Genomic DNA, 27,316 nt, shown 5'->3' with positions numbered 1-27,316 from the left:
AACTAAACTAAAATTCACCGGCAAAACTTGCTTTAAAGCTTATACATCCTTTCGACTCTTTCCGATGTGTGTGTCCCGGATGTTTCCGTCGAAAAAGGGGTATATGTCGCAATCTGGGTTGCCAAGTCTTGTAAAAGTCGCATTTCCCCCATAAGTGAAATTATTTAACTATCAAAACTTGCTACCCCATTGCGTTTACATAGTATTATTCCAATTCTAAAGCTTATGTTTGTAAATTTATTCTAACCCCATTTACATTTTATTGATTTGAAAAAACACTCTTATTGACTGTGGGTTTTACCGGAATATATGGCAACGCAGGCGTCGCTCCTCTATGTGCTACGTTTTCGCAGCCGCTCCGAACTCGGCCATGCGACTGAGTGGGAGATGGACTGAGTGAGGGTGCTCCTACGATCAGTGCTGCCGATAGCGGAGAGCTACCCACAAGCTAAGCTGAAATAATTTTCAGATCGCTGAATCATCAAGAACAACATTGTAACGTTATTAGTCTTTCACATCCCACTCCAAACACACTAACACGGCATTGATGGTAATGTATGCAAGGAAACAACCGAGACTCAGCGATGGGTAAACACCGTTTTTAATGTTACTTATTCAGATTTTCCTCTCCTCGTAGCTACGCTTGACAATCCGCCATTTTTATTGAAACCAAAATAAGTGTCTGGAAACTTGGGCATACGCCTTTTTTAGGCTTTAGTTCCGCTCCAGCTTTGACACATGAAGCATAACAATTACACCGGTTTTCTTTTTATTTGCAGGTGCGACCGAAGAGATTCTCAGCCCTATCAGGTACTTGTTAGCTAGTCGTAGCCTACTAGCCTGCTCGGAGCACATAAGGATTAAAATGGACACTAGCTCAGGCTCCTAGAGTGAACCGCAGGCCTCAGCCACTGCACATAAATACATTGTAAAGTAGACGCTTTATTTCATACATTCGATTTGAGGGAGGTATGCATATCCCAACGTAAATTGCTTGGTAAAGACAACTATATAAATATGGCTAAGCAAAACAGACGGGTTTTAATAGCAGCTCAAAGTAAATGGTAGCCTGTTTGTGTTAGCTTGCTTGGTAGCCATTCCATAAAGGCCTGAGCGCAAATTGTCATTTTTAGAATATCAACTTTGTGAGACAGCGAAGTTATTAAAATTGGACAATGTTATAGAAATAACCAGCAAAACATACCTCCTCGGTACAAGTCAGCGTGTACGTAAAAATCCAGCTAATGTAAGAAGTATTTACAGTAATAAACCGTGATATTGTTTTCTCCCTTTTAAATGATGGCGTTTATCTCTCCGAACAAAATGATTCAAAGTTATCAACAGATTCTAATTAAATTTTCATTAAATGTCAATGGCCAAGGAGTAGATGATTGACTCCAATTTACTTTGATCATAAAGCAAGCCACTATGTTATGTAACCTTGTATTACGACTGCCTATATATATATATATATATATATATATATATATACACACACACACACATACACTATGCTACTGGTGTGAGGGACAATATGGGGTAATTTACCTGGTTGGCAGAGATCTGAGCTATTCAGGTGCTTTTTCAGAGATAAATGTATTACTGCTCGCCTCAAAAACAAACCAGTATTTTCAAAACGATCCCATTTTTTCTCACAATTGAGTACATAGATGATTGTGAACATGGAGCATGGAGTTTTCAAATCGTAGGTCAGAAGTTTAAGAATGAAGTCATTAATGTACGATAGAGTTAAAGTTACTAACTTGTGTTTTCAGGCTCTCAAATACTCATCCAAGAGCCACCCTGGAGGGGACCACCGACACGAGAAGGTGCGAGAGTCCTCGGATGTTACTCCTCCCTCCAAAATGCTCAAAAGGTCTGACAGCCCTGAAAGCAAACACAGTGACAGCGTGGGGCATGGCAGAACAAAGGCAGTCCACACACATCGGGCGAGGGACAGGGATGGAGGTAAGGGGCAATGAGGATTGGGGATGACATGGATTTCAGATCAAAAGTACTCCGTATATTTGACATAGATGTCTGGTGTTATGTTGAAATCTTGTCAAGTTTCATTTCTCACAATATAGTTGGTTTATGGAAGCAAAAGTGCATAAACTGTGTTTGTGAGCAGGGTTTTTCAGTCTCATACAATTCTGCAAGTCACGTTCAGGACTGGTGGCTTACAGACAACACAAGCTGTTTGGTTCAGAGTTCCATATAAATCAAATGTCAACTTTCTTTTAAGGCAGATAAAAACCTCATTTGGCTGTGTGCGTTTTTCCTATTTGTAAAACCTAATATCAAGCATAAGTATTGAGTGTGTTTATTGATGTGCTCGTGGGTACAGCGAAATGTATTACTTCTAAAATGTTCAACATTAATTGAAAATACATTGGATGTGTAATGAGTTATACTGGGATCACAATGAAACATTTTTAGTCTCAAATATGTGATAAAAATGGGAAGTCTAGTCATCAAATCTTATTTGAAGTGAAATGGCCACGGTTAAATACAGGTGCTGCCAGACATTTTGGATGAAAACCTAGCTTGAAAAAAATATGTTGTAATATTACTCTAATGCTGACCTGTTGCTGTTGAGTTCTGTATGCTTTATATGGAGACAGGAAGTAATGTGTCTTTTAAACATTACATTTTAGAAGACCTCAGTGAAAATATTGTAATACTATGAATTTGGAAATCATTGGTTTTGCAGTATCAACACATCCCATCTGGAAATTTTGTTGCCTTTTGATAAACAGTCAATTTTGTATTTGAGTATAGTCTGTTTTATTGGACCCCTACAGACATGATTGGATATAAAGGTGCTTGGATTTTCTGTTACTAAGAAATAAAATATTAAATTTATAAGGAAATGCAAGTAGCATTATCAAATTAGCATACAGAGCAGCTGTCTTTTTTATGAATGTATTCTTTCTGTCTTTTTGGAAGATTGATAGATTTTATTAAAACTGTGACTGTCAGCATTTCCATATTTCACATTGCCTTATTATCATCCCTTCTCTTTGCTTTCAGGGACCAGTTATTCTCCACAGGAAAATTCTCACAACCACAGTTCCCTTCATAGCTCCAACTCACATTCTAACCCCAGCAAGACCTCAGACACAGTAAGTATTCTGAGGTTTGGTTGTATCCATTAGTTTTTGCTGTGTTGACTATATGCAAATCTTTACATTATATCGATTTACAGATGAAGATATGACTACCGAATTGCAGTTCTTCTTTTTTTTTTTTTTATAATTCTGGTCTTCATTTGTCGGAAAAGTTGTTTATCATGATTTTCATCTAGGTGCTAGTAACACAGAAAAGGATGCAAAACCTTGAGTTATTCAGCTTAAAGAGCTGTCAGTGGCTCTGATCAATAATTGATGATTTACATCAAGCTGGAAACGACTTTAAAATGTGATTAAACCTTGCAGAGAGCACAATGACGGTGCCAAAGTTGTTTTGTGGACCGATGAAACTGAAATGAAATAATTTGGAAGGACCATGCAGCACTACATCTGGCACTGCATATCACGATAAGATTATCCCAACCGTTGAGTATGGTGGAGGAAACATCTTGACTTGGGCCTGCTCAGTTTGGAATCATTGAGGGCATGATGAATTTTCAAGTGTATCAAAAAAAAAAAAAATTCTTGAAGAGAATGTCTGCAGACGTTGGATGAGGCCAGAGGACAGAGACGCAAAATGCCGGAGTCCACAAAGAACGGCCTCACGACAACTTTTGGACTGACCAGATCAGAGCCCAAACTTCGACCCTGTAAAGATACTATGGAACATTGGAAGAGAGCCGTACCAATGAGACCATCAAGGACATGACGGTGAAAGCAGTTCTGCCATGAATACATTGCTAAAATCCTCCTGAAAAATGTACAGGTCTTATCCCTACTTACAGGAAGGTGTTTTCTGCCAATTATTTAAGGGTTCAGACTACTCAGACTAAAGGCAGATCTGTTATTTTCTGAAAAATTCCTGCAGAAAACCAGGAAATATCGAAGGTTCACATACCGTAATTTCCGGACTATAGAGCGCACCTGATTATAAGCCGCATAATCTAATTTTAGAAAGACAATCTATTTTGTACTTATACAAGCCGCACTGGATTTTAAGCCGCAGGTATCCTACGTAGTAATATGAAAAATTAGATCGAAAACATTCAGTACCGGTATGTTTTTATTATCGTAAAAGACGAGTCACTGACGAGTGACAAACAGACAGGTAAGAAACAACAGCCGCTCTTTTCACTTGTATGTTTATACAGAGACCTTAAATCCAATTTTTATCACATCTGGATTTTTTAACTTTTAATTTAATCCGCTTAGCAACATAAACAAATATATTCTACTGGTAAATGCTTCTTTTTTTTTTCCTAACGGTGTCTGTTATGCAGCTACCTTGAAATATACGTTTGTATTAGCTACACACAAATTATGTTGTTTATGCTTTTTTACTCAAACAATGAACAATCTAAAACTCCCTGATGGCCCACCTCTAAAATCTTCTATTTTCATCGCAGTGGCGATTGCTTTTGCATTCCGTCTGATTTGTACAGCGGAAACACCGCGGCCGTCCGCTCTCTGTGTGTTCACCCAGTCTTCCAGAACATTTTCATGCTCGGGCCACCTGCGATGTTTACGTCTAAAAGCTTTTGTCGCCTTTTTGCTTTGGATCAGTTCTTCAGGCTGGCGTCTCCACCTTCTCGCCATTGATTACCGTAATGTATGCCAAGATTACGAGTGGCAGCTCGAGTTCCTTCTTCAACCGCCAGAGTGATCGCTTTTAACTTAAAAGTCGCATCATAAGCTTTTCTTCTAGTATTTTCCATGTTGATGAGGGTTAGTAAAAATGACTGATTCACAATAGTTGTAATAGTGCGCCACGAAAAAAAACATAAATAAGCCGCACCGTAGAATAAGCCGCAGTGTTTAAAGTGTAGGGAAAAAAATAGCGGCTTATAGTCCGGAAATTACGGTACTTGTTCTTGCTGCTGTAGTGTGGCTCTATTACAACAGCTTTAGTTGAATCTTAAAGCGCTCAACCAGTATGGTGCGAATGATGAGTAATTAAAATCTAATCAAAACGTGATTTGTAAAGGCTCCCATGGTAATTTATTTATAAATTGTGCTTAAATCAAGCTGTGCCATCCTTGTGTGAAATGCGCTCCTCGGGTAGTGTTCATTTTTGGACAAAACAGTTTTCAAATGAGACCTTTTCCTTTCCTTAAAAAAAAATAAAAAAATAGAACAATATAATTAAGTATATTACGGTAAGTCTTGCTCAATGGCAGTGATGAAGTTTGAATCTTGAGATGAAAAAATAGTAGGCTAAATCACACTGCCAACCATTTTTATTAATCAATGAGCCTGTCACTACAAGCTCATAGTTTGAGTCCTCACACTGTATTTACATCCCATATCCTTGAAAACAATGTAGTTTTTGTCTGCTCACTTACCAAAAATGAAAAACCAACAAAAACATTTTTCAAATGTGGGTAAATTTGCCTGGTTGAAAATATCACCACTGTCTGCCCATGCTCTCATTGACTCAGATAATATCCCAACTATGCTCTACTGCGTTCTGTCTCCTCCACAGCCCTGGATAGGAACATATATTTTAAGAAATGTTGTACTGTATTTTATGACTTGTGTAATACACTACAAAGTAATATCGTACAATCGGAAATTCTTTCCCTATCGCTGCCTCATGAAGCTGCAACGTGCAATGCACTGGCAGCAACGCAGAGGCAGCGATGTATTTTTGGGGTCAGCAGGGGTACTTGCATGGTTACTATGTAATAAAGCAGGTTGACTCGCATTGCAGAACAGTGCTGTACAGAGGCTTTTAAATGGAAATACCGGTAATTGATTTCATTGAATTCATTGATTTTTTTTTGATTTTTTTTTTTTAATGATTGGAAGCATAATTTATTTTTAACTATATTTTGACCTTTTGCGGGCACTGCAGTTGTCAAGGCAACGCTGATCATCTGGATATGTATGATAGTTAGACTTTTAAAGAAATAATTAGACTTTAAAACATTTTTTTAAAATATTGTCTTTCTTTCGTCACTCCCTTTTTTAACCAAACATACAAATGTGATGATTACTCTGTGCCTTTCTGGATTAATGATCTCAAGTATTCTTTTTATCAGCATTATGAACCTGGTGACGACTGGACAGAGCACATCAGCTCATCTGGAAAGAAATATTATTACAATTGCCGAACAGAGGTGTCACAGTGGGAGAAGCCAAAAGAATGGCTAGAGAGGTAGCTATAATAATTTAGTCTTTAACCACATAATCCTGCACAGCTTGTTTCACCTTTTTAAATGGCTTCACAGTTTTCCTATTAGTGATTTCTGTATTTCTCAGAGAACATAGACAAAAAGAGGCAACAAAGACGACGGTGGTTAATAGCTTTCCGAAAGACAGGGACTACAGAAGGGAAGCCATGCAAGCAGCCCCTGGGTTTACTCCTGCCAGTAAGTATAAGAGCACATCAGAGGACTTATAGAGATCTCTGTAGATGTTAGCTCAAGCTTTGCTGTCGGTTCAATGGAGACCATTGAAACAAACATTCAATAATCAATCAAGGACTGGTTACTTACCTGACTTACAGAAGTCTTATAATTAGATGGTTGTGGTGATCAAACTTTTGCCACCATCATGTTCAATTACAGCCCAAACCTTTGTCTTTAAGTAGCAAACTCAATTAAAATAGTGTCATAAATCCATAATGTACATAAACATAGTATCACTACACCAACATTGACCCATCCCTTAGTTAAATCACTGTTTGGGCTGTAATCTTCCTGCTCATTTTAGGCTACTGCAATAGTACATGTCTAAATATAGTTTAATAATACACATATGCCTCAAAGAAGAGCCATTTATTCACATCTTGACACATATAGTCGGTCAGAGGTGAGGTAATGCATTGTTAAGCTCATTTTTAAGCTAATATATATCTTCATAGTGGCTGAGCAAAATTACAATTATTTTAAATACTTGAGGATTATATTTCCCCTTCATAAAGGATGTGAGTGTGTAGAAAATCATTTTTTCTGTCAATTATCTGCATTGGCTTTGCTGTATAGTGCATATCGCAGTCTGATAATGAGCACCAATTTTTTGAGCATCCCAGTTTATTTGTCGTGCCCTAAATCAGCACTTTTGTCTTTGCTAATTGAGAGCGTTGTTGGTAGAAAATGACTGACTGGAGGGATGAATATTGTTGTAAAGAAGTGGAGCACATAAGTTTGCAGCAGGCATTCTCATTATATTTTGGGCTGCATTGTTGGGGGCTTTAAAACCGGCACCCACTGCTCTTCTTGTCCACTTGCTGTCCAATTTATAAGTGACCCAACAAAGGCCTGTCTTTGATGGGCCAGGACAATAAAATAGGCTGAAAGGTGCCAAACTGTGACAGCCACTACATTGCACATCTAGCGTTCACAAAACACATCCATCTAGTCCAGGGGTTCATTACGTCGATCGCGATCTACTGGTCGATCGCGGCGTGACATTAAAAAATATCAGCCTATCATTCATCCCGTCACTTGATTGACATACAGGGCAGCCAGTTAGATGACAACTGAATTTTGACCTTTAGATCACTGCTCATGCGCAAACAACGGCGCTAAGCTATTCAGCGAATTACCTCTGATTTTAAGCCAATTAGTTAATTATTATGTGTGTTTCGCAATATTGGCTCATTCAGTTATGCAAGGTACATCAACATACACTGTACATATAAAGAATCCTCAATACATTTGAAAATAATTAGATGTTTTGCATTTTTGTGGTGGGTAGATCATTTTGACTTGGTCATTTTGTAAGTAGCTCGCATGCTGAAAAAATGCAGATTTGTATTGAGCAATATGGATTCATGTAGTTATGCGAGGTACACCAACATATATGGATCATATAAAGAATTCTTAATATATTTATGATTAAATGTATGTTTTGCAATTTTATAGTAGGTATATCTTCTTGACTTGGTCATTTGAAAAGTAGCTTGCATGCTGAAAAAGTGTGGGCACCCCTGATCTAGTCCATTTGACACTTTGATCTCTCTCTCACACACACACACACACACACACACACACACACACACACACACACAATCACTCACGAAGAGAAATAAAGTTAACTGTTGTTGGCTGACATTACTGTTGCTAAATAGACAATGAACACAAAGGTTTTATTGGCATTGCTTATTTGAAAACAGACCATAATGCATTAGTAGTATTGTTCTTTAACCTCTTATAATGTGAGCTGTCTCTATTGGTCCATATTTCTTCTGACATGTTTACTGAAAGTGAAGTTAGCTGACTACTGTATATTTTCAATTGGTCTGAGAAGTGGCCACACTAGGATGATGTCCATTAGAGAGGACCCATTAATTATTAAGCAGTAGGAAGCCAAATAGTGCTATTAGTGTCATCCAGCTCTTTTCATAAAGATGAATTGACAATTATGAAAACTAGACAAGATATTTACGGGCATCTTAAATGGTCGTGATTATGTACGGTAATAATGGTGACAGGCATAATCATTGTGTTGTCCTCAAGTTTTTGAAAAACATAAGTGTTAAAACTGTTGTGTGAAATGCTGTTGGAATGTTCTTGTTTCCATAAATCAGTCAGATTGTGTCCTTACTGTTTTGCTTACATCATTTAATTGTTGTAATGCTTTTAAATGTTACAAATGAATGCTAAGTACAGCTGATAGAAAGTTTGGTTTTAAGATACAGGATCTACACCTGGTCATACACTCAAATTACATTCTTATTCTGTGTGGTGTGATTTAACATATATCTTAATGGAAAAAGAATAAATAATTTCAATTATTCACAGGACAGAAGACATTCACATTCCTTAAAATAATAAATTGACATTCAGTGAGTCAATGCATAAACTATAAAGAGCTTTCTGTGAACATTTTATCTGTTCAGGACATAACATTATACTGTAAATGCAAATAAAAGGTGCCCTCAGCAGGTGTTGAAGCCTCAGGCTGTGCTTTTAATGATCCACATCTGTTTGAAGACTTTGAAACAAGAATATGAACGATCCATTTGTTCACATGCTGCACTTCAGCTGGCATGCCACTTTAAACGTAGGGATGGTAGGGAAAGCCTAAAATCACCTTTCTTCTCTTATTCCTCTCTGTGTGCCTCGAGCCACACGTCTGTGTATTCTCAGTAGGACAGACTAAGGCTGCACTCACACTTTGCAATTGAACCATGTCCAAGCATGTTTGTGAGGGCATACTGCAGCCAAAATACATTACGGTAATCAATGGCGAGAAGGTGGAGACGCCCGCCTGAAAAACTGATCCCAAGCAAAAACACGACAAAAGCTTTTAGACGTAAACATCGCAGGAGCTTGAAAACGTTCTGGAAGACTGGGTGAACACACAGAGAGCGGACGGCTGCGTGTTTCCGCTGTACAAATCAGACGGAAGACAAAAGCAATCGCCACCACGATGAAAATAGAAGATTTTAGAGGTGGGCCATCAGGGAGTTTTAGATTAATTGTTTGAGTAAAAAAGCATAAACAACATAATTTGTGTGTAGCTAATACAAACGTATATTTCAAGGTAGCTGCATAACAGACACCGTTAGGAAAAAAAAAATGGATTTAAGGTCTCTGTATAAACATACAAGTGAAAAGAGTGGCTGTTGTTTCTTACCTGTCTGTTTGTCACTTGTCAGTGACTCGTCTCTTACGGTAATAAAAACATATACCGGTACTGAATGTTTTCGATCTAATTTTTCATATTACTATGTAGGATACCTGTGGCTTAAAATCCGCTGCGGCTTGTATAAGTGTATATATATGTGTGTGTGTGTGTGTGTATATACACACACACACACACACACAGTGGGACCTCTACTTACAAAGTTAATTGGTTCCGGAAGTTGTTTCGTAACCTGAAAATCACGTAAATAGAGACACGTTTTCCATGTAAATGCCCTAATCTGTTCCAAGCCCCCAAAAATTCGGACATAATTTTTTCTTAATAAATCACAAAAATGCATCAAAACATGTAACAAATACATGTTACAATTAGATTACCGCACAATAAATGTAGGAATTCAGTGCAAGGCTTCTCCAAGAACAAAATGAACTTTATTATTATTTATTATTATTTTCCCATTGAGACGTTTCGTAACCTGAAAATTTCGCATGTAGAGACGTTTGTAAGTAGAGGTCCCACTGTAGTCTTGACCAGATCAATCAGGCCAGTGCAGCCGCATTTTCTTTACAGATGATCATTGTTGATAACTATAGTAAGAGTTCTTAACGTTTCATGTGTCATATCATCAAATAGAAATTAAAAACGAGGCTATTTCACTCAGTTTTTTAATGTGTGGAAAAATGTGTGTCAGTTAATTGTCTCCTTTCTTTTGCTCTCAGAGTCAGCCCAGGTTGACAAGCCCACTTCTTCTCTTGGCACTCAGTCCCAGTCCTCATCTTCAGGCTCAGGGAGCGTAAACACTGCATCAGGTCCCCCTGGGTCGTCCACCTCCACGTTGCCTGTTTCCCCGGTAATGCAGTCACCTGCAACTCCGCTTCTTCAAGACCCCACTCTTCTACGCCAGCTCCTCCCAGCTCTTCAAACTGCCCTGCAGTTGAACAATGCCAGTGTCGACATGGCAAAAATCAATGAAGGTAAGAAAACAATAAATTATTAAAAACTTTTTTTCCCCCTAAATTTTGGCAAGCTTTTCCCCCCTCTCCTTCCCATCTGTTATATTTAGACTAGGCTCTTATTTCTTTTTATTGGCTGCTTCTCTAAACCTGCATGGAACAACTGAGTAATCAAATGTTGATCTGTCTGATTTTTGGTACTTTTAGATCAATGCCAACACAAAATAAGTTTAACACGTCAGAAAGTTTAATTTCTGACGTGATATAAATAGCAACATTGTGCTGAAATGGCCTCCTGTATAGTCACAAGTGACATTTTTATTGTTGGTCAATAAAGAAGTCCTGGCTTTTTAGACAGAGCTGCAGTGATGAATCTTCATCATCTGGTCCTGTTAGCGGTAATAAGGATGGGACCTGTTACAGGATTCAGAACGTTGACAATTTAGCATTTCAAAAGCAGCCCAAAGGTTTAGCCCATTACATCTGTTATGTTTCATTGGTCTCGGCCCTCGGATCTAAAGTTTTGCTAGAAATTTTGTTGTAATATTTGGTTCAAATTAGGTTTCGACAGTTGTGACTATATATCTTTACTGTACGGCTGCGGTGCTGCTAATGCAGAAGTTCATGGTAACACTTTCACAGCAATCTCTCAACATTGAGATGAAACTCTTTTTATGTTAAATGTGCTAATGTGTAAATGGTAAATCTTGAGCTGACAACTTTTGCATTTAAATGCATTAACAAACACAAAGGATTTTTTTTCCTATATTTTTTAAATTCAAATCTTTATTGAAGTATAAAGTATACCTTTATTATGCATTTTTTTGGCTAGTACGACTTAAACTCTAGAGCGACATATAGTCCAGAAAATACGGTAGTGTTGGTTTTGGTCCTGATTAAACCCATACCCTTATATTCCCAGTTAAAACCTCTGTTGACCATTATGTAAAAAAAAAAAAAAAAAAAAATGTCTTGTTTTAGCCATCTCAGGGCATTATCTAGAGAAAAACCAACCCTTTCACATTTTAACCTAGAGAATGGCACCATCCTATCTATGTTAGATAACTGCAAATCCATTTTGTCCAACAGCTTTCAGGTTTGCTTAGCTGGTTGTTGGTCCACTTATAATTAAGTTGAAAATGTCACTAATTAATGTAGTGGTCTGGTTTTGTTGTCTAAGTGAGTTGTTGACCCCATGTGAGGCCCATGGACTTTGGAACAGCCAGTTGAAGGAGGGGAGGTCAGTTAGGTCATTATGTTTTTATTGAGATAAACTTTATTTGTCACATGCACAGTCAGACCCAGTACAGTGAAATGTGTTGTTTTAAAAGGCTAATGTTTCTGCTGTCACACCAGTTGTTGTTCAACATTAAGCACACGCCACCTCCTCTTGCTTTTCGGGACACACTCGTTCTGGCTGTGTGCTGTGTAAATGTACCAGTGCATCTGCCTCACTGAGACACTCGGTGAGGATGTGACAGTCCCAGATATCTCTCTGGAACTGTTTTCTGGACCTGCAGTTGTTCAGCTGGTTTCCTAGACTAGATATTAGCCAAAAAGATACTTGCTAGTAAAGATTGGTGTGATCTGCACCTCAGCCTTTCCCTCACAACAGCTCTTTTCCCTTGGAGCCTTGTTTGTGGCCTGCGCCTTCCTTGGCACAGAATGTCCTGGGGCCAAGTGGGGTCAGGAGAAAAGAGTGATGAAAGTGTAGAAGGCTCCGTCTGTTGGCTATTACACAGAGCAGGGGAGCTCAGGAGGTCAAATTGATAGTAAGAGCTACTAAATACAAAACAGTTGCTAGAGCAATGTATCATCATTTTACCCTTTGTTTAATGAAACTTAATTTTTATCATATTGCTATTTATTTGGCAGGGTTTTAAGCAGCTGGAAATCCTGTGTTTCGAAAGGTGCTACATAATTTAAGATTCAGATTTTTGTTTGAGGCCTTGGGGCAGTTGCCCAGACACTCTTAATTGGCTTACATCAGGGGTGGGCGTACTACGGCCCACGGGCCACATCCAGCCCGTTTGCCTTTTTCATCTGGCCCGCCGGAGATTGGTACAGAATTGCTTAAATCAAACTTTTCCTGTAATTCTGCAAAGTGGCACATTACATACAGCGATCGATTAATTCAATTTTGCCAAGCTACTGTGTTATCACTCTGGTACTGTTCTGAACCCATCTGCAGCCATAAGTGGGCCAAAGAAAAGAAAAGTCGACAGTGAGTGCCAAGTGTTTAATAAAGAATAGATAGCTAAATTCTTCTTCACTGAAGTCCGATCAAAGACTTCTGTCTTATTTGTCAAGAAACCATTGCGGTTTTGATGGAATACAACATCAGCCGTCACTTTTCCACCAAGCATGCTAATTGTGCTATCAACCAGTTAATGCAAGAAAGGACAGCTACTGCTCAGAGGCTGGCAGCTAGTTTGCAGGCTAAGCAAAACACCTTTACCCAACAAACTGTCATCAAAGAATCAAGCAGGAAGGAGAGTTATTTACTGGCATTTAAATTAGCAAAGACCAGTAAGCCTTTCTCCGGATGGGAGTTTCTCAAAGTGCATAGTAGAGACAGCAGCTATTTTGTGTCCTGAGAGCAAGAACAAATTTGGGGGAAAAAAGCTTTTCACGCAGGAGAGTGATTCACCGTGTTGAGCTAATTGATGAAGATTTAGTTAGCAAGCTAAGCAAACAAGCGGAGTCATTTACATTCTATTCTTCGGCATTGAACAAAAGTAATGACGTAAAGGACATCACCCAGCTTTTAATTTTTATCAGAGGGATTAATGACAAGTTTGAGAGAACGGAGGAGTTTTTGGCCATGGAATCCCTAAAGGGGACAAGTGGAGACGATTTGTATGACATCGTGTCAGTGGCCACGGAAAGGCATAAGCTACTTTGGAGTACGCTTGCCACTGGTACCACAGATGGATTGCCAGATCTCACTGGAAAAAAATGTTGAATTGCTCAAAAGAATTCAGGACCGGGTGAAAGAGGATAACCCTGGGCAGGAAGTAATTTTCTTCCACTGCATAATTAACCAGGAAGCAGTATGCAGATCTATATTTGACCACGTAGTGAAACTTTATTTAAACGAGGGGACTTTATCATTGTCATTTTTCTCTTGAAAGAAAGTTTCTTGAAGAAACTGACGCTGATCACCAGGACTTGCTTTACCACTCCAATGTCCGCTGGTTAAGTTTGGGGAAAGTGTGTCAACGAGAGGGAAGCACAAACAGGAGCTCATTTTTGGAGCTACTTGAGAAAGCTGACGATTTTCCTGAGTGACACAAGTTGGCTTTTGCTGGGGATATACTGTCATACATGAATAAACTGAATGTGAAGCTACAAGGGAAAGACCAGTTTCTGCTCGAAATGTACACACGTCAGAGCCTTCAAAACCAGGCTCGCCTTATATTCAAAGCAAATGTCAAACAAGTCATTCACTCATTTCCCCACACTGGTGACATTAAAAGAGGCCCCTCAACATAAAAAAATCCAGGAAATCACTGGATGACCTGCATGGAGAATTCTGCTGTCATTTCTTTAATTTTGAAAAAATCACTTAAGCTGGTTTCATTTCCCTTCACCAAAGATCCTGCAAGAGCGCCAGAAGAGTTGCAGTTGGAACTGATTGATCTCCAATGTGACACTATCATAAAGGAGAAGTTCAACTCTGTTAAACTCAATGAGTTTTATGCTTCATTAAGTGCAGCCAAATTTCCAACATCCAGAAGATGGTACAGAGGATCCTGGTGGTGTTTGGCTCTACGTATGTGTGTGCACAGACTTTTAGTGTGAACACCAACAAAGCACCCAGCAGATTCCAGTTGAGTGATGAACACCTCAGATCTGTTCTGAAAGTTGCTACAACAAAACCGACACCGGACTTTGATGTACTAGATAAAAAGGGTTATCAACAACACTGTTCCCACTAAAAGTTAATGTAAGTAATACCACTGTAATGCCTTATTTTATGTTTATGTTTGATATGTATCTACCTGATGCTGGCCTGGCCCGAGTGTCAAATTTTTAAAGTCAATGTGGCCCCTGAGTCAAAAAGTTTGTCCACCCCTGGCTTGCATAATATTAATTCACTATTAAAACCCTTGGCATGATTTTCTTGGAATTTTCCAAGTTGTTAAAACTTTTTGATCTTTGGAATTGCCTAAATTGAATTGTAGGAAACAAGTAATTGCTCGTTCACACTAAATGTGTGCTAACGTCCTCTTTGGAAGGCTTCTCTGCCCAAGTGTCATCAGAATGACTTTATTGTCATAATCACTGTATTGTCAATTAAAGTGCTTTAGCCATAAAATCATATGGGATAAGTGTAGTAAGCAAATAACACAAGAATAAAAACGCACGTTAACAAAATGCATAGACACCAGAATTAGAGGCCCTATATTTCATAGGGAGTATTCAAATGTTTTTGGGCACAGTGTCCAGAGCGATGAAAACTGAGATAACAGCTCTTCTGCAGTCGCTATGTTTTTGCCTTAATGGTCCTCAGCACCTCTCTGAGGGTAACAGTTCAGCCGGGTGGTGACCAGGTTGGCATGGGTCTCTGAGGATGCTCTTGAAGATGGCGTGTGTATTGAGTTTTGGGGTAATGTGAAGGCACTTTTGCACCACACAGTATCAGCTCGACACAGCACGGCACGGCCACTTTGGTTGGTACATTACTATGCCATCGGCATGTAAAACACAAGGCTGTATGCATCTCTGGTAAATGTTTGATTTGTACTATTGGCTCTTTTATCATCAGTCTTGACAGAAAAGACAGGAGTCTTGATACAATAAATCCTTTAATTCAGTCGGAGGTACCATCTAGACCAGGGGTCGCCGACCCGCAGCCCTTTCATCCTTATGTTGCGGCTCTTCATGGCTTGGGAAAATAAATTATAAGTGTCCAATTGAAGTGTATGTTATTTGTCTCAAAAACGTGTATCTTGTGTTCTTATTAAGCCAAAGTTTCGGTGATCAGCATTTGCCTTCTTCAGAGATGTTTGACAGCGCTTGACGTGTCAGCAGGCAGATTTGACAGCCAGCATGCGCGGAAAAATCCGTGTGTCATTCGTTAACTCGAAGGCATTTTTAACCTTAATACAGTCAAAAACAATAGCTTTCATCAAATGTAACTTACTAATTTTTATAAACAAACAAAACTTTAACGATCACTTGCATATGAACGTAAACGTCTCAGGCGCAGACAGCTGACATCGCCCCCTCCTTCAGCCTCTCAGTGCAGCCTCCACACCAGAGTGAGTGAGACGCAGACCTTTATTTCTGCAGATTCGGGCCGATTTTTTTAAGTTATGAAACTGATCAGCGAACATCTGATTGACCACATGGTTCTGTGGTAGAGAAAGAGTTTTTAGGTTGACGTGAAGAGGGACTAAATAACACTAAGAGACCAAAAATACACTGCGCCATGTTGGAGAATAACGCATAACCTGGTGTTGTCACATCTTTTGTCACTTTAAGTGAGCCATTATTTAAAGTTATAAGGGGTAAATTTTATTTCTTATGATCCTAAAGGCGGTTCATTTACAGATGAGAGATCGCTGCAGGAGAGAAATCAAGACACAAAGCCGTTAAGCATGAATTGAGCCATTGCGTGAAGAGTAGGAGGGAAGAAGAGACTATATCTGTCATCTGTTCTGATGCTCCTTAATTTGTCTGAGAGCAGAGCAGACTGTTCATTGAATACCACTGTCTCATAAAAACAAAACGGGAGTGCGCAAATGCGCATAGATGAGATGGACAGCAGTGAATCATCTGCAATGTCACTTATAAAAAGCTGAGGAACATATCTGTATGAATCTTTAGGAAAGTTCACTTTCAGGTCACGCATCGTTCGCCTGACGAAAAGTCACAGAACACAGATAAAACAGTTGTTATCCATTTATCCACTTTTCCATTTGAGCAACAAAAACGAAAATCGGAAAAGGACTCGTTATCCATGTTTTCATTTTTATCTTACAGACGAATATTGAAAAAATAATTCATTTTCTAATTGTTTCAATTTTGGTTTTATTTTGAAAATCGACTGAACGAATGATACACAGGTTGTGGAAAGCCCAGCGACACAATAACTGCACAATATCTGAACAAAGTATTTTATTTGTGTTTGTTTAATTGTAGTTGTAAATTGTAAGAGTATTGTGAATTTTCTGAAACATGGATGAACTGCATGGATTTCATAAGAAACACACTATTTTACAAGTGTAAAGATACACACACACACATACAGTACCTCTACTTACAAACGTCTCTACATGCGAAATTTTCAGGTTACGAAACATCTCAACGGGAAAATATTTCCTCTTGTTATGAAAGAAATTTCGGGATATGAAAGACAAAAATACGCTACCGCTGCTACTCGCAGCTCGCAGAATTTAGCGAACGCAAACATGCTTTTAGCTGCTCTGCCATTGGCTATCACCTAGCATCTTCCTGTAATCCCATTGGCTCGGAGGGGGATGTCAATATGTACAAGTTTGTGTGTATCACAGCATCGTCTTCGGGATTTATTGTGGTTGTTTGTATTTTTGTCCATTAGATGGCGGTGTTACCACAAGTGTTAACATTCGTTGCTAACAATGACGGCTAACGTAAGATTAACCTGTAATAAAGTTAATTTTGTTCCTGGAGAAGCCTTGCACTGAATTCCTACATTTATTGTGCGGTAATCTAATTGTTACATGTATTTATTACATGTTTTGATGCATTTTTATGATTTCTAAAAAAAATTATGTTCGAATTTTTTGGGGCTTGAAATTGGATTAGGGCATTTACATGGAAAACGTGTCTCTACTTGCGTAATTTTCAGGTTACGAAACAACTTCCGGAATCAATTAATTTCGTAAGTAGAGGTACCACTGTGTGTGTGTGTATATATGTATATATATATGTGTGTATATATATATACTGTATATGCAATGTGTAAAATCCAAAATGTAGCAAGACCAAAAAAATGCACAACATAAGTATGCCAACATTAGATAAATTAAGATTAAATGTTGCTGACAGGTTGAATTTACATTTTCTTAAGTAACAAATCAATTTCAAAATACAAGCAGAGGTTGGATTTGGCACTGGTGGATAGCTAGCCAGCTCATTTTCTGCTTACAGAAAAACAAAGCTACTTTCTAATTATACTTGTTTGTTCAAAGTGAGCTGGCCATGAATTGATGAAGTATAAATACTGAAAATCACACTGACCCTCTGTCTAGTTTCTCATAACTCTGTGACCCAGGCGAGGTAACTCTCCCTCCCGTTGCTCGCTGGTCAGGGCCTTAAGTAGCATCCATTTAATTAAACCACTTCCAGTCCTTTTTATGAAAAACGTCAGTCCTTTCTGTTTATTCCATTTTGTTCCTTGATTGTCCAGAAATGATCTTTGCTGTTTTTAGCTTTTCTTTATATTGTGTTTATGTCTGCTGGTTCCTCTCAGTGGCCAGGTAAAGCTCATTTCTGGTTTCACCATGTCACTTCATCATCTCTCTTCTGCCACACAGCTCAATTATATTTATTTTTTATTTTTGTTGTACCATGTTATCACCTTACTTGTAGCCAGTAGTGTTCATTTTGTGAGATAAAATATATCGTTGCTGTTGCAGGATTTGAAAATGGCAGCTAGGAGTTTTTGAAATCCATTGCGTTCCTGACTGCTCAGTGACATCAATACCCTGGCCAATCAGAGCATTAAGAGACCTATATTGACACAATAGTACCTACTCAGCACACTTGGAACCCCAGGCGAGTGGGTACTAAAAAAAGTACATATTTGGCCCTAGTGGAAAAACCTCCGACCCGTATCGTGTTGAGTATTTAGTAGTGGAAAAGCAGTCTTAAATACCCTCTGCATTGACTTCCTCTCTGCTGCTGTGCAGATGGCTGGAAATGCAGCTAAGTAGCAGTAGCTCAGCACCGTATCCACTGTGCAGTGGTAAAAAGGACACAATTTCTGTCATGTTCTCCCTGAATATCCTCAGGAATTACTGTCGCTACAGCAAAAATCTGCCGCCTTCTGCAGTGCTGATGTGTTGGTTGTTAAGTCCTCCTTGATGTGCTCACGTACCTGAAGTGTGAGATGCTCTCCAATCTGTTCCCTTATGATTTAGCCTAGGACTCCTGCCATGCTCCACCAGTTGATGGTTTTGACATTTTGCTTCAGGAATGGCTACGTGGTTGACATTGCAATGCAATTCATAGTTCCTTGGTCACCATTTTGGCTAATTTGGCAAACAACAAAAATTCTCATCTGCACCAAATAACTGAAATAATGTCTAAATAGAAAAATGTACAAAAAACGGGCAGATTATGTCATTAGAATGTCACTTTTTGTCCATTAAATGTCAAACATGTTGGTGACTGCTCAAATCTGTCTGATTTGGAAAAGTAGTCCAAAATAAATACAAATATGAAACTGAAATGTTAGTAACTTCTCTGGCACTAAATCCATCTGGGATGGGGAATTTATGTGAATGTAGGACATATTACATTCAACTAATGATGAATTTAGAAATCTTTTCTTGTAGCAAGAGTGATTACACACTGTTTTTTCTTCTAGTTCTCACAGCTGCTGTCACACAAGCTTCATTACAGTCGATGCTTCACAAACTCCTCACTGCCGGACCATCAGCTTTTAATCTCACCTCTATCCTTTCTCAAGCTGCTCAGCTTTCCAACCAAGGTGGGTTCTTGACGATTGGATATGCTTTGATGTATTTTCTCATGATATTGATTGTTCAATCTCAAATTGTATTTTATAATATTCCCTCTAACAGCCCAACAATCCAACCAGTCACCCATGTCATTAACGTCAGATGCCTCATCGCCCAGGTCATATGTTTCCCCCCGGATCAGCACACCACAGACCAATGCTGGTCCCCTGAAACCTCTCCTCAGCACACAGTCTGTCATCTCGCAGTCAAAAGTAAGGCTCTGTTTAAAATGTATCTAGTTGAATAGAAAGTGCCGCAGCTGCTTTTTTAGGTGATTCTGTTCATATTGAAATTATACCACGGATGGCCACATATAAATTTGGCACTATAGAGCACACCTGTCTTGAAGCTGCACTACCCAAATTTCATAAATAGACATATAAGCCACATGAGATCGTTATGGTACACAGAAAGATTTTTTTAAATGTGTACCGTATTTTCTGGACTATGTGTCGCTCCGGAGTTTAAGTCGCACCAGCCAAAAAATGCATCATAAAGAAGAAAAATAGATATATAAATTGCACTGGACCAATGTTCCCTCTAAGCTGTGCGCTTGCGCAATCGCGCACTACTTGCACATACTTGCCGCATAAGAAAATCTGTGCAGCGCACAAAATAAAATTCAACAGAAACGTATTAATATCTAATTTTAGAACTGATATAATCTAGTTAATTCCACCAGTAATATTGTTTTCTGTACCATTTCGCAACGTAACTCAATGAGCGACAGGTGTCCAATAATCCGATACAGTTCACTTACACTACGCAGCCAATCAGCATTGACAGTGTTTGCGTATGTGCCCTGCCTTTACTCGCCGTGCACGTTAGCTAGCTAACAGCAGTGCAGCGGAGTTAAGAGACGCAAATGCTAATCCCTTATCATGGCGAAACGAACGGGCAGAGACACATCCACTCATCAAGCCAAAGTAAAAAAGAAATGCGGTTCTTTTAAGATGGAATGGCTGTCGGAGTATGTGCAAATAGAAGAACAAGCGGTGAAAATGAGTGAGCCAAAGCAGGACTCTCACATATAACATAGTACATTTACATCTCATGAACAAGATTTTTGTCTTTTTCATTTTATGTACTGCTGTCATTTGATTCTTTTAATAAGCCATGTAACTTGCTATGATCCAAGGTTTTGAACAAGCGTGATACTGGTGTGTGGCCACAGCGTACCCATCTGATGTTGCTCACAGTGGTCCTCAGTGTGCTCAGGGAGCTTGTGTGTCTGCTCAGACACATGAAAAATGGGAAACTCATGTGTTTTGGGAAACACATGAGGGAACATTGCACTGGACTATAAGTTGCATTTTGGGGGAAAATTTATTTGATAAAATCCGAGACCAGGAATATACATTTCATCTTGAAAGGCAATTTAAAATAATAATGGATTAGCAATAGGGTTACGGTATGCTAACATAACACATTCAGCTACATAACCCACAACGAACTGAGTACGTGTCTGCTTTGTTAACGTAACATGTTAACAGTTATTCAGATAACTATAGCATAAAGAACATCCGAGCAAGTTTACCAAACAAGTCTAATTCCAGACGAAGCACCGCTTCTTCTTCTGTGTCGCTAAAGGACCTCATTCCTCAGGTACACACGCCTAAAGCGCCCTCTTGTGGTTGTCAGAGTGAAAATAACGAACATATGAAATTCTGTAATAATGTATTTATTTCACATATAAGTCGCTCTGGAGTTCAAGTTGCACCCCCTTACAAACTATGAAAAAAAGTGCGACTTATAGTCCGGAAAATACGGTAATTACTAAACACGGCAGTAACACAGCTGTAATAGAGCAGTAAAATGAGCTAAGCATACCGGCTTTTTACTGAACAGTGCTGTACCAGGACGTTTAAAAAACAAACAAAAAAAACAAGCCTATCAGCTGTTTATCATTAGCCTTTAATTTAAAAGCGGTACCATAAGCATTTCTATGTGTGTTATCCATGACGAAAGTGTGTACATGAAGCCCAAAAAGACTGTTCAAAACGAATAAACGAGCATCTTCCTTGGTGCTTTACAGTAGCTCTTCAACCTCTGTCTTGCTCTTGCGCTGCTCGAGCGTCCTCTGGCAGTCGCTCGGCCGTAAACATCCATTCAAATTGAGGAAGCCCCAAAAATCCATAAATAAGCCGCATCGCACTATAAGCTGCAAGTTCAAAGCGTGAGCAAAAAGCAGCGGCTTATAGTACAGAATTTATGCTTGCTTACAGGAGATCTTTCCTTACAAACCTTTGGCAACTTGTCCCTGTACGCCACCTGCTGTCTCTTTTAAACCTTCCTGCTTCCCATGTGACAAAGCTGACACAATTTTTACAACCCACATAATGCATGCTTTGAGGGAAATGGACTTAGAACCTTTCTTTCTGGGTATCTTTAGGTGAGCACACAATCGGTGAAGCAGGCCTCTCAATCCCAGTCCACGTCGCAGCAGCCCCCCTCCACTGAAAAACAGCATGTTCAGGATGCTACCACAGCCTCACCACGGACGCTGCAGCGCCAAGGGTATGTACAAGGACGTTATATATAAAGGATTCTAAGAAATTCAATCCACTTAGCTAAATATGGCTTTTAGTGGAAGCTTGATTTTTGTATTTTTGAGTGTGTGCATTTTAGAGTTTCTCCTGGTTCATAAAAAACTGAAAACTGCAAATTTGTTTGTTTTTGCGAAAGTTTTTTTTGAGCAACCCAGTTCTGAAGTCAGCTAGTTGATATGATTTTTTTTTTTTAAACCACCAGCATAAACAATCTGTGATTCTGTTCATCACTTTTCTGTGGTGCAAGCACAAAGAGACTGGGTGAACTTCTGTGGTTTAATTTTCTATAAAGAAATATTTTTTGGAATGAGACATGAAAAAATGTGATCTTTTTTAGTCCATCTTTTAGTGTTGGATTCCATTAATTTCATTTTCATTAATTTATTTAAAAATACGCTAATGGAGCCAGACATTACCTTTTTGTGACATTCCTGTTGAATACAGAAATCCTTCTCATGCATAACCCCGTTTCTGATCACAAGTTCTGCGACGAGTTCACTGTTGGGCCATTTTCGCCGCGGTGTTATACCTTCCACTTCTGGTCAACAGTGGCATAACTATTCAATGCCGCACGGCTGAAGTGTGTGTGTGTGTGTGTGTGTGTGTGTGTGTGTGTGTGTGTTTGTGTGTGTGTGTGTGTGTGGGGCAGAGTGGGATTTCTTATTCAATATTTTGTCTTTTGACAGAGGCTTTGTTGCATCATGTGCTTCTGATAAGCTAACATCTTGATCAGACAGCACGTTGCTTCATCGTCCCTGGCTCGCCATAGAAGCTCTCCAAAAACTTTTAAGGGAACTTTCAGACCTGCCTTTGTTTTGATATGTATTTTATGTTCTGTGACGTATCATCTATGAATCAAGATTGTAATTCTGTCTTTATATAAAGCATCTCAACTAAGCCCAATCTCTGCTCTCTCTCTTGCCTCGAGTCCCACATAAGACACCTTCTGTGTGTCTTGTGTGTCTCTTCCTCCTTGCACATCCTTGGTAAAATCTGACAACTGGTTCACTCACAGGGGAACTGTGGGACACCAGAAGCTGTCTGTCACCACCATTACCCCCCTTGACTGAATCTTCTATTAGAGTGACGCTACTGGGCAGAGCGCATTCCTGTGCTGGCACCCCTCCAGTTTTCTCTCTCTCTCCAGTGGGTTTTTTCAGAATTTTTTTGTTTCTTTGTTGACCATGGTGAAATATTTTGCTCAGTGGTTATCACATTTAAGGATTAATGACTCAGGTCTCAGATCCTGATTCCCTCTTTGCCCCCAGCATCCAAAGTGCAATTGAATGTCACACCAGACCATGTTCAATTAGCCTTTCTGATTGTCTGGTCTCAGCACTGCAGAACATTTTATGATGATGCACTGGTCTTCAGGTGAGATCAGGGTGGTGCGTTGGGTTTTTCCTTCCCTGCAGCTCTTATCTCTTTGACCACTCCTTTTGAAAGCATTTCTAGTTAGTATGAACTCTGGGGTCTGCATTGAATTTTATGAATTGTGACAACTGTCACAATTCACATTTTAGGTGTCTCCTGCAAATGCAACACTAATGTTATGCCTGCTTTGGTATCTTTGAGACCCCATACACAAGTCATGCCTTCAGTACATTCTCCCCAACCACTGCACTGAAGGCTCAAGTGTTGTGGGCTTGCAAACGGTTAGCCACCATCACCCTATACTGTATGTCCAATGAAGACGTGAGCACTATCTTCCAGGCAATGTTCCCTGAGTGTGCAAAAACATTTAGTTGTGGTAGTGACCTCTTATCTTGCTCCATTTGCACTTTATCTGTACATAAATAGGATCTTTAAGGGATCAACAGTCAAAATTGTGCAAGACAAGAATATTGGGGTTCTTTATTGTTTTTTGGACTCTCATTCCCTTATTATTCTTTTACTGTCCATTTTTGACTGTTTTTCTTGTAATGTCCACATTTAGTTACATACTGTTTGTATGTTATTTTTTGCAGTATTTATGTATGGTATTGAGGGCAGTTGGTAAATATGGACTATTTCCACTGTTGCTCAAATACACATTTGCTTGTTTAAATTAAAAGGCTTAGTTTGGTTGATTCGATTTTTCCCACGGTAATGGTCTTCATTTTTATTTTTAGCTGTCTTAAAAGTCATATTTGTATTTCAAATATTTGCAGATACCCTGAAAGAAAACTAATAAATGTAAGTTTATGGTTTTACCTTTACTTGTACCTGCATCCATCCTCCTTCTATGGAGGAATGCAGCGACAAGAACTTGGGCACAATCTGCCTGTGAGGCAGAGTACTGTCTGGTGCCAACAAATGACAAACCTCGGCCCAGATTGTGAAGGCTTGCCCAGTCTGAGGTGAGGCACTGCAGGTCGCTACCTCTTTTTGGATGCCTTCCATTCATTTCAGCGATTTTGACCACCAAAATAATGAGACGTATTGAAACTGCATGTTCCTGCTTTATTTGCAGTGTCAACAATGTTTGCTCACTGAATGCAAAAACAAAATCTGTGTTGTCAGATTGCTAATTAACTCTAATACAGTGGTGGAACACCCCCAATCTGTATTAATGTATTTTTGCTTAATGAATTTTGATTCCAAGTTAACAGCATTCTTAATCAGCAAATTCTACCCATAAATTCTTGTTTTCAGAGGGCTGTTGATTTTCTTCTAGTAGATTTCATGATGTTCACGTGAATAAACTGTGTTTATCGCAGCAGTCAGAGGAGTCCTTCCCCTGGCCCCAATCACGTCTCCTCCAGTATCAACAGTGCTCCCAGTTCAGCCTCTGCTCCCTCCACTACCTCTGCAGCACGGACCTCCTGCTCTCTCACCCCTTCCCTCTCTTCTCACTTCAATGAGAATCTCATCAGACACGTGCAGGGTTGGCCTGCAGAACACGTAGAAAAACAGGTTAGACCCACCACCTTTGTCCTATTTTGTGTCTTTTTTTTCATGATTCTGGTATCATCTAATGTCTGCAATGTACAAATTACACAGGCATCTAGACTACGTGAAGAGGCTCACACTATGGGGAGCATCTGTTTGTCTGAGAACTGCACCGAGCTCAAAAATCTGCGATCTTTGGTCAGAGTCTGTGAAATCCAAGCAACGCTGCGTGAGCAGAGGTGAGCCCATGCAAACGTGCACATCTGAGCATGTACTGAAATAAGCATTGCTTTTGTCTCCTCTGCAGGATACTGTTTCTGAGACAGCAAATAAAAGAACTTGAAAAGTTGAAGAATCAGAATTCTTTCATGGTCTGAGAACTAATGGTTGAAAGCTGAAGCGTTTCGGGGGGGGGCCCTTGCACATAGTTGGAAGCAGTTAAGTTCCTCTGGAGTCGGGCGGCACCACACAGGAGCTGTATTCAGCCTGGATCTGGACATTTGGGCTGGGAGAACAGTGAGGGCAAAAATGAAGAGCTGTTAAAGTGAGAGGAGGAGGAGGAACGTGGGCCGATTTTACAAGAATTGCTTTTGTAAAATGCCACAACGGGGAAAATCTGTAGATTTCTTGTAGATGTTATTATCTATGTTGTAAATATGTTTTGTAGATTGAAGCCATGGAAAGCCATGCCTATCAAAGCTTTGGACATCTAAACTAATCAACATAGGTGGCTAAGTTTATTAGCTATCCTTTTCACGTTAACATGTCTGCAGACTTAAAACTTCATTCTGTCTCTCGGGTCATTGAACCAGTCGGTGTTTGGAATCTGTCTGTAAACTGAGGAGGATGTTTAAAACCACTTACTCTCAATTACATCATGAAACATACTGACATAGTTCCTGTTTGTAAAAATGTTAATCTGACTATAGATTATTTTCCCGTACATTCTGCGGGTAAGGTTAAAGCTAAACTTCGGCGTAGTAAACATCCTCTCTGCGGGTCTGTCAGTGCTGGTTCTGGTTCAGTGATCTGTTTGCAGCTTCTTGTGGCCCTGCATGCCCCAGTCAGAGAAAATAAAACAGTGCCTGGTGGTGTGGTGGAGTGAGTGATTGAAGAAACATGATGGTGTGCTGCTTTGGACCATTCCCACTCCCCATGACTTCAGCCCTGCCCTGCTACAAACACACTTATTTTAATTTCTTTGTGTTTCAACAGTTTGGTTCCTCTTTGACCCTCTTGGTTCATTCCTTTGTACAGTCACTAACAGATGAGTTTTATAAAGAGGATGCATAATAATACAAATGGCTTAATTTATAAGAGTTGTAGTGATGATTATCGGTGATATATCCATACAGTTGGACACCACAGTCAGTGATGTATGCAGCTGCAGTTTAGATGTGGATTTAGTTGTGTCAGAGCAGGGCAGCGAGAGGTCCCAAGGTCAAATGTGAAATGTATGAATTGTAATAAATGTGTTGAAGTAAAGTGAGCACTGGTTATTTTATTGGAGCATTAATAAGGGTAATTTATGGAGTGCCTTGCTGGAAGCATTGGTGTTGCTTATTTAGATGCAGAGCCCAGGTTTATTTTAACGGCCGACAAAATATTTTCATGCATGTTCTTTTTTAGCAGGGTCCAAAGCTGCAAAGTCTTTTTCTTTTCCCTCCATTCTCTCCTTTTCCCTCCATAGTCTACACATAAACTGTACCACATTCAGTACAGGTGAACACATTGTTGCTTTGTATATTGGTATACTGACCATTGAAATAAAATGTCTCTCCAGGATCAGATTCTTGAATTTAACTTGTTTGACTCATTTAAGTTTATGGAGACAAAGGTTTTAATTAACATAAGCAAAGAGACAAACACTTCATTCCCATAATTCAATTCTGCTCTCAGGCCTCAACCATTTGGCCTGCGTGCTAAAAAAAAAAGACAGCTAAACTGTTCAGAATTCAGGGTCGCCAAATAGATTTAAACTAAAGCTGAATATCCACGGTAGCAGAAAATACTTGGAAGTAGAGATGCCGATGCTGGAAAATTTAATGGCTAAGCTTTGCCTCCCTTTGCTGGCCGTTGTGCTGTAGCGTACAAAAAGCTGCTGCGCTCACTCATGCGGTTACCCCCCTTTTCTGCACTATGAAATTAAATCATGACATTGCAAAATTTTTGAGGAATAGCAGATGGAATATTTGAAAAGGATGGACTCATGAGGTTATTGCAAACATCTGCATAGTTTAGATTTATACAGAACTGTGTTCACATCTGCAATAATACACTGTCAATTACATTCGTTAAATTTTAAAGAAAAAAGCTTTACTACAAAACAGATATGGAAATATTTGAGATTAAGGGGGAAAATGACGGCACAGTAGACAGTGGTTTCTTTACTTTGACATTTTAAGCCTTCCGCGCTTATAACCTGCATAAGCGAGATGTTTCGGTAAGATGATTGTGATTAGCAGCTTTAGTTGAATGTTTCA

The 27,316-nt window shown here is 39.3% G+C and overlaps 1 protein-coding gene across 4 annotated transcripts; it reads left to right on the top strand.

Annotated features, from left to right (window-relative positions):
* Positions 1-342: 342 nt before the first annotated feature.
* waca (WW domain containing adaptor with coiled-coil a) lies at positions 343-26,623 on the top strand. 4 transcript variants are annotated; one of them, XM_003977088.3, is made up of 13 exons: positions 343-588; positions 780-810; positions 1,776-1,968; positions 3,034-3,125; positions 6,173-6,288; positions 6,393-6,502; positions 10,445-10,699; positions 19,260-19,382; positions 19,477-19,625; positions 21,806-21,930; positions 24,662-24,857; positions 24,945-25,072; positions 25,141-26,623. In XM_003977088.3, the coding sequence occupies exons 1-13, from the start codon at positions 548-550 to the stop codon at positions 25,208-25,210; spliced, it is 1,629 nt and encodes a 542-aa protein (XP_003977137.1). In that variant the 5' UTR covers positions 343-547; the 3' UTR covers positions 25,211-26,623. The 4 variants fall into 4 exon arrangements, with proteins under 4 accessions (XP_003977137.1, XP_029699075.1, XP_029699076.1 ...); XM_029843215.1 differs by lacking the exons at positions 343-588; positions 780-810 and adding exons at positions 1,414-1,576; positions 1,671-1,705; XM_029843216.1 differs by lacking the exons at positions 343-588; positions 780-810 and adding an exon at positions 1,511-1,705.
* The last annotated feature ends 693 nt before the right edge of the window (positions 26,624-27,316 follow it).

This window comes from Takifugu rubripes, chromosome 10, assembly GCF_901000725.2.
Source record: "Takifugu rubripes chromosome 10, fTakRub1.2, whole genome shotgun sequence".
In the NCBI taxonomy this organism is placed as follows: domain Eukaryota; kingdom Metazoa; phylum Chordata; class Actinopteri; order Tetraodontiformes; family Tetraodontidae; genus Takifugu; species Takifugu rubripes.
This window is presented reverse-complemented; position numbering and strand designations above follow the sequence as displayed.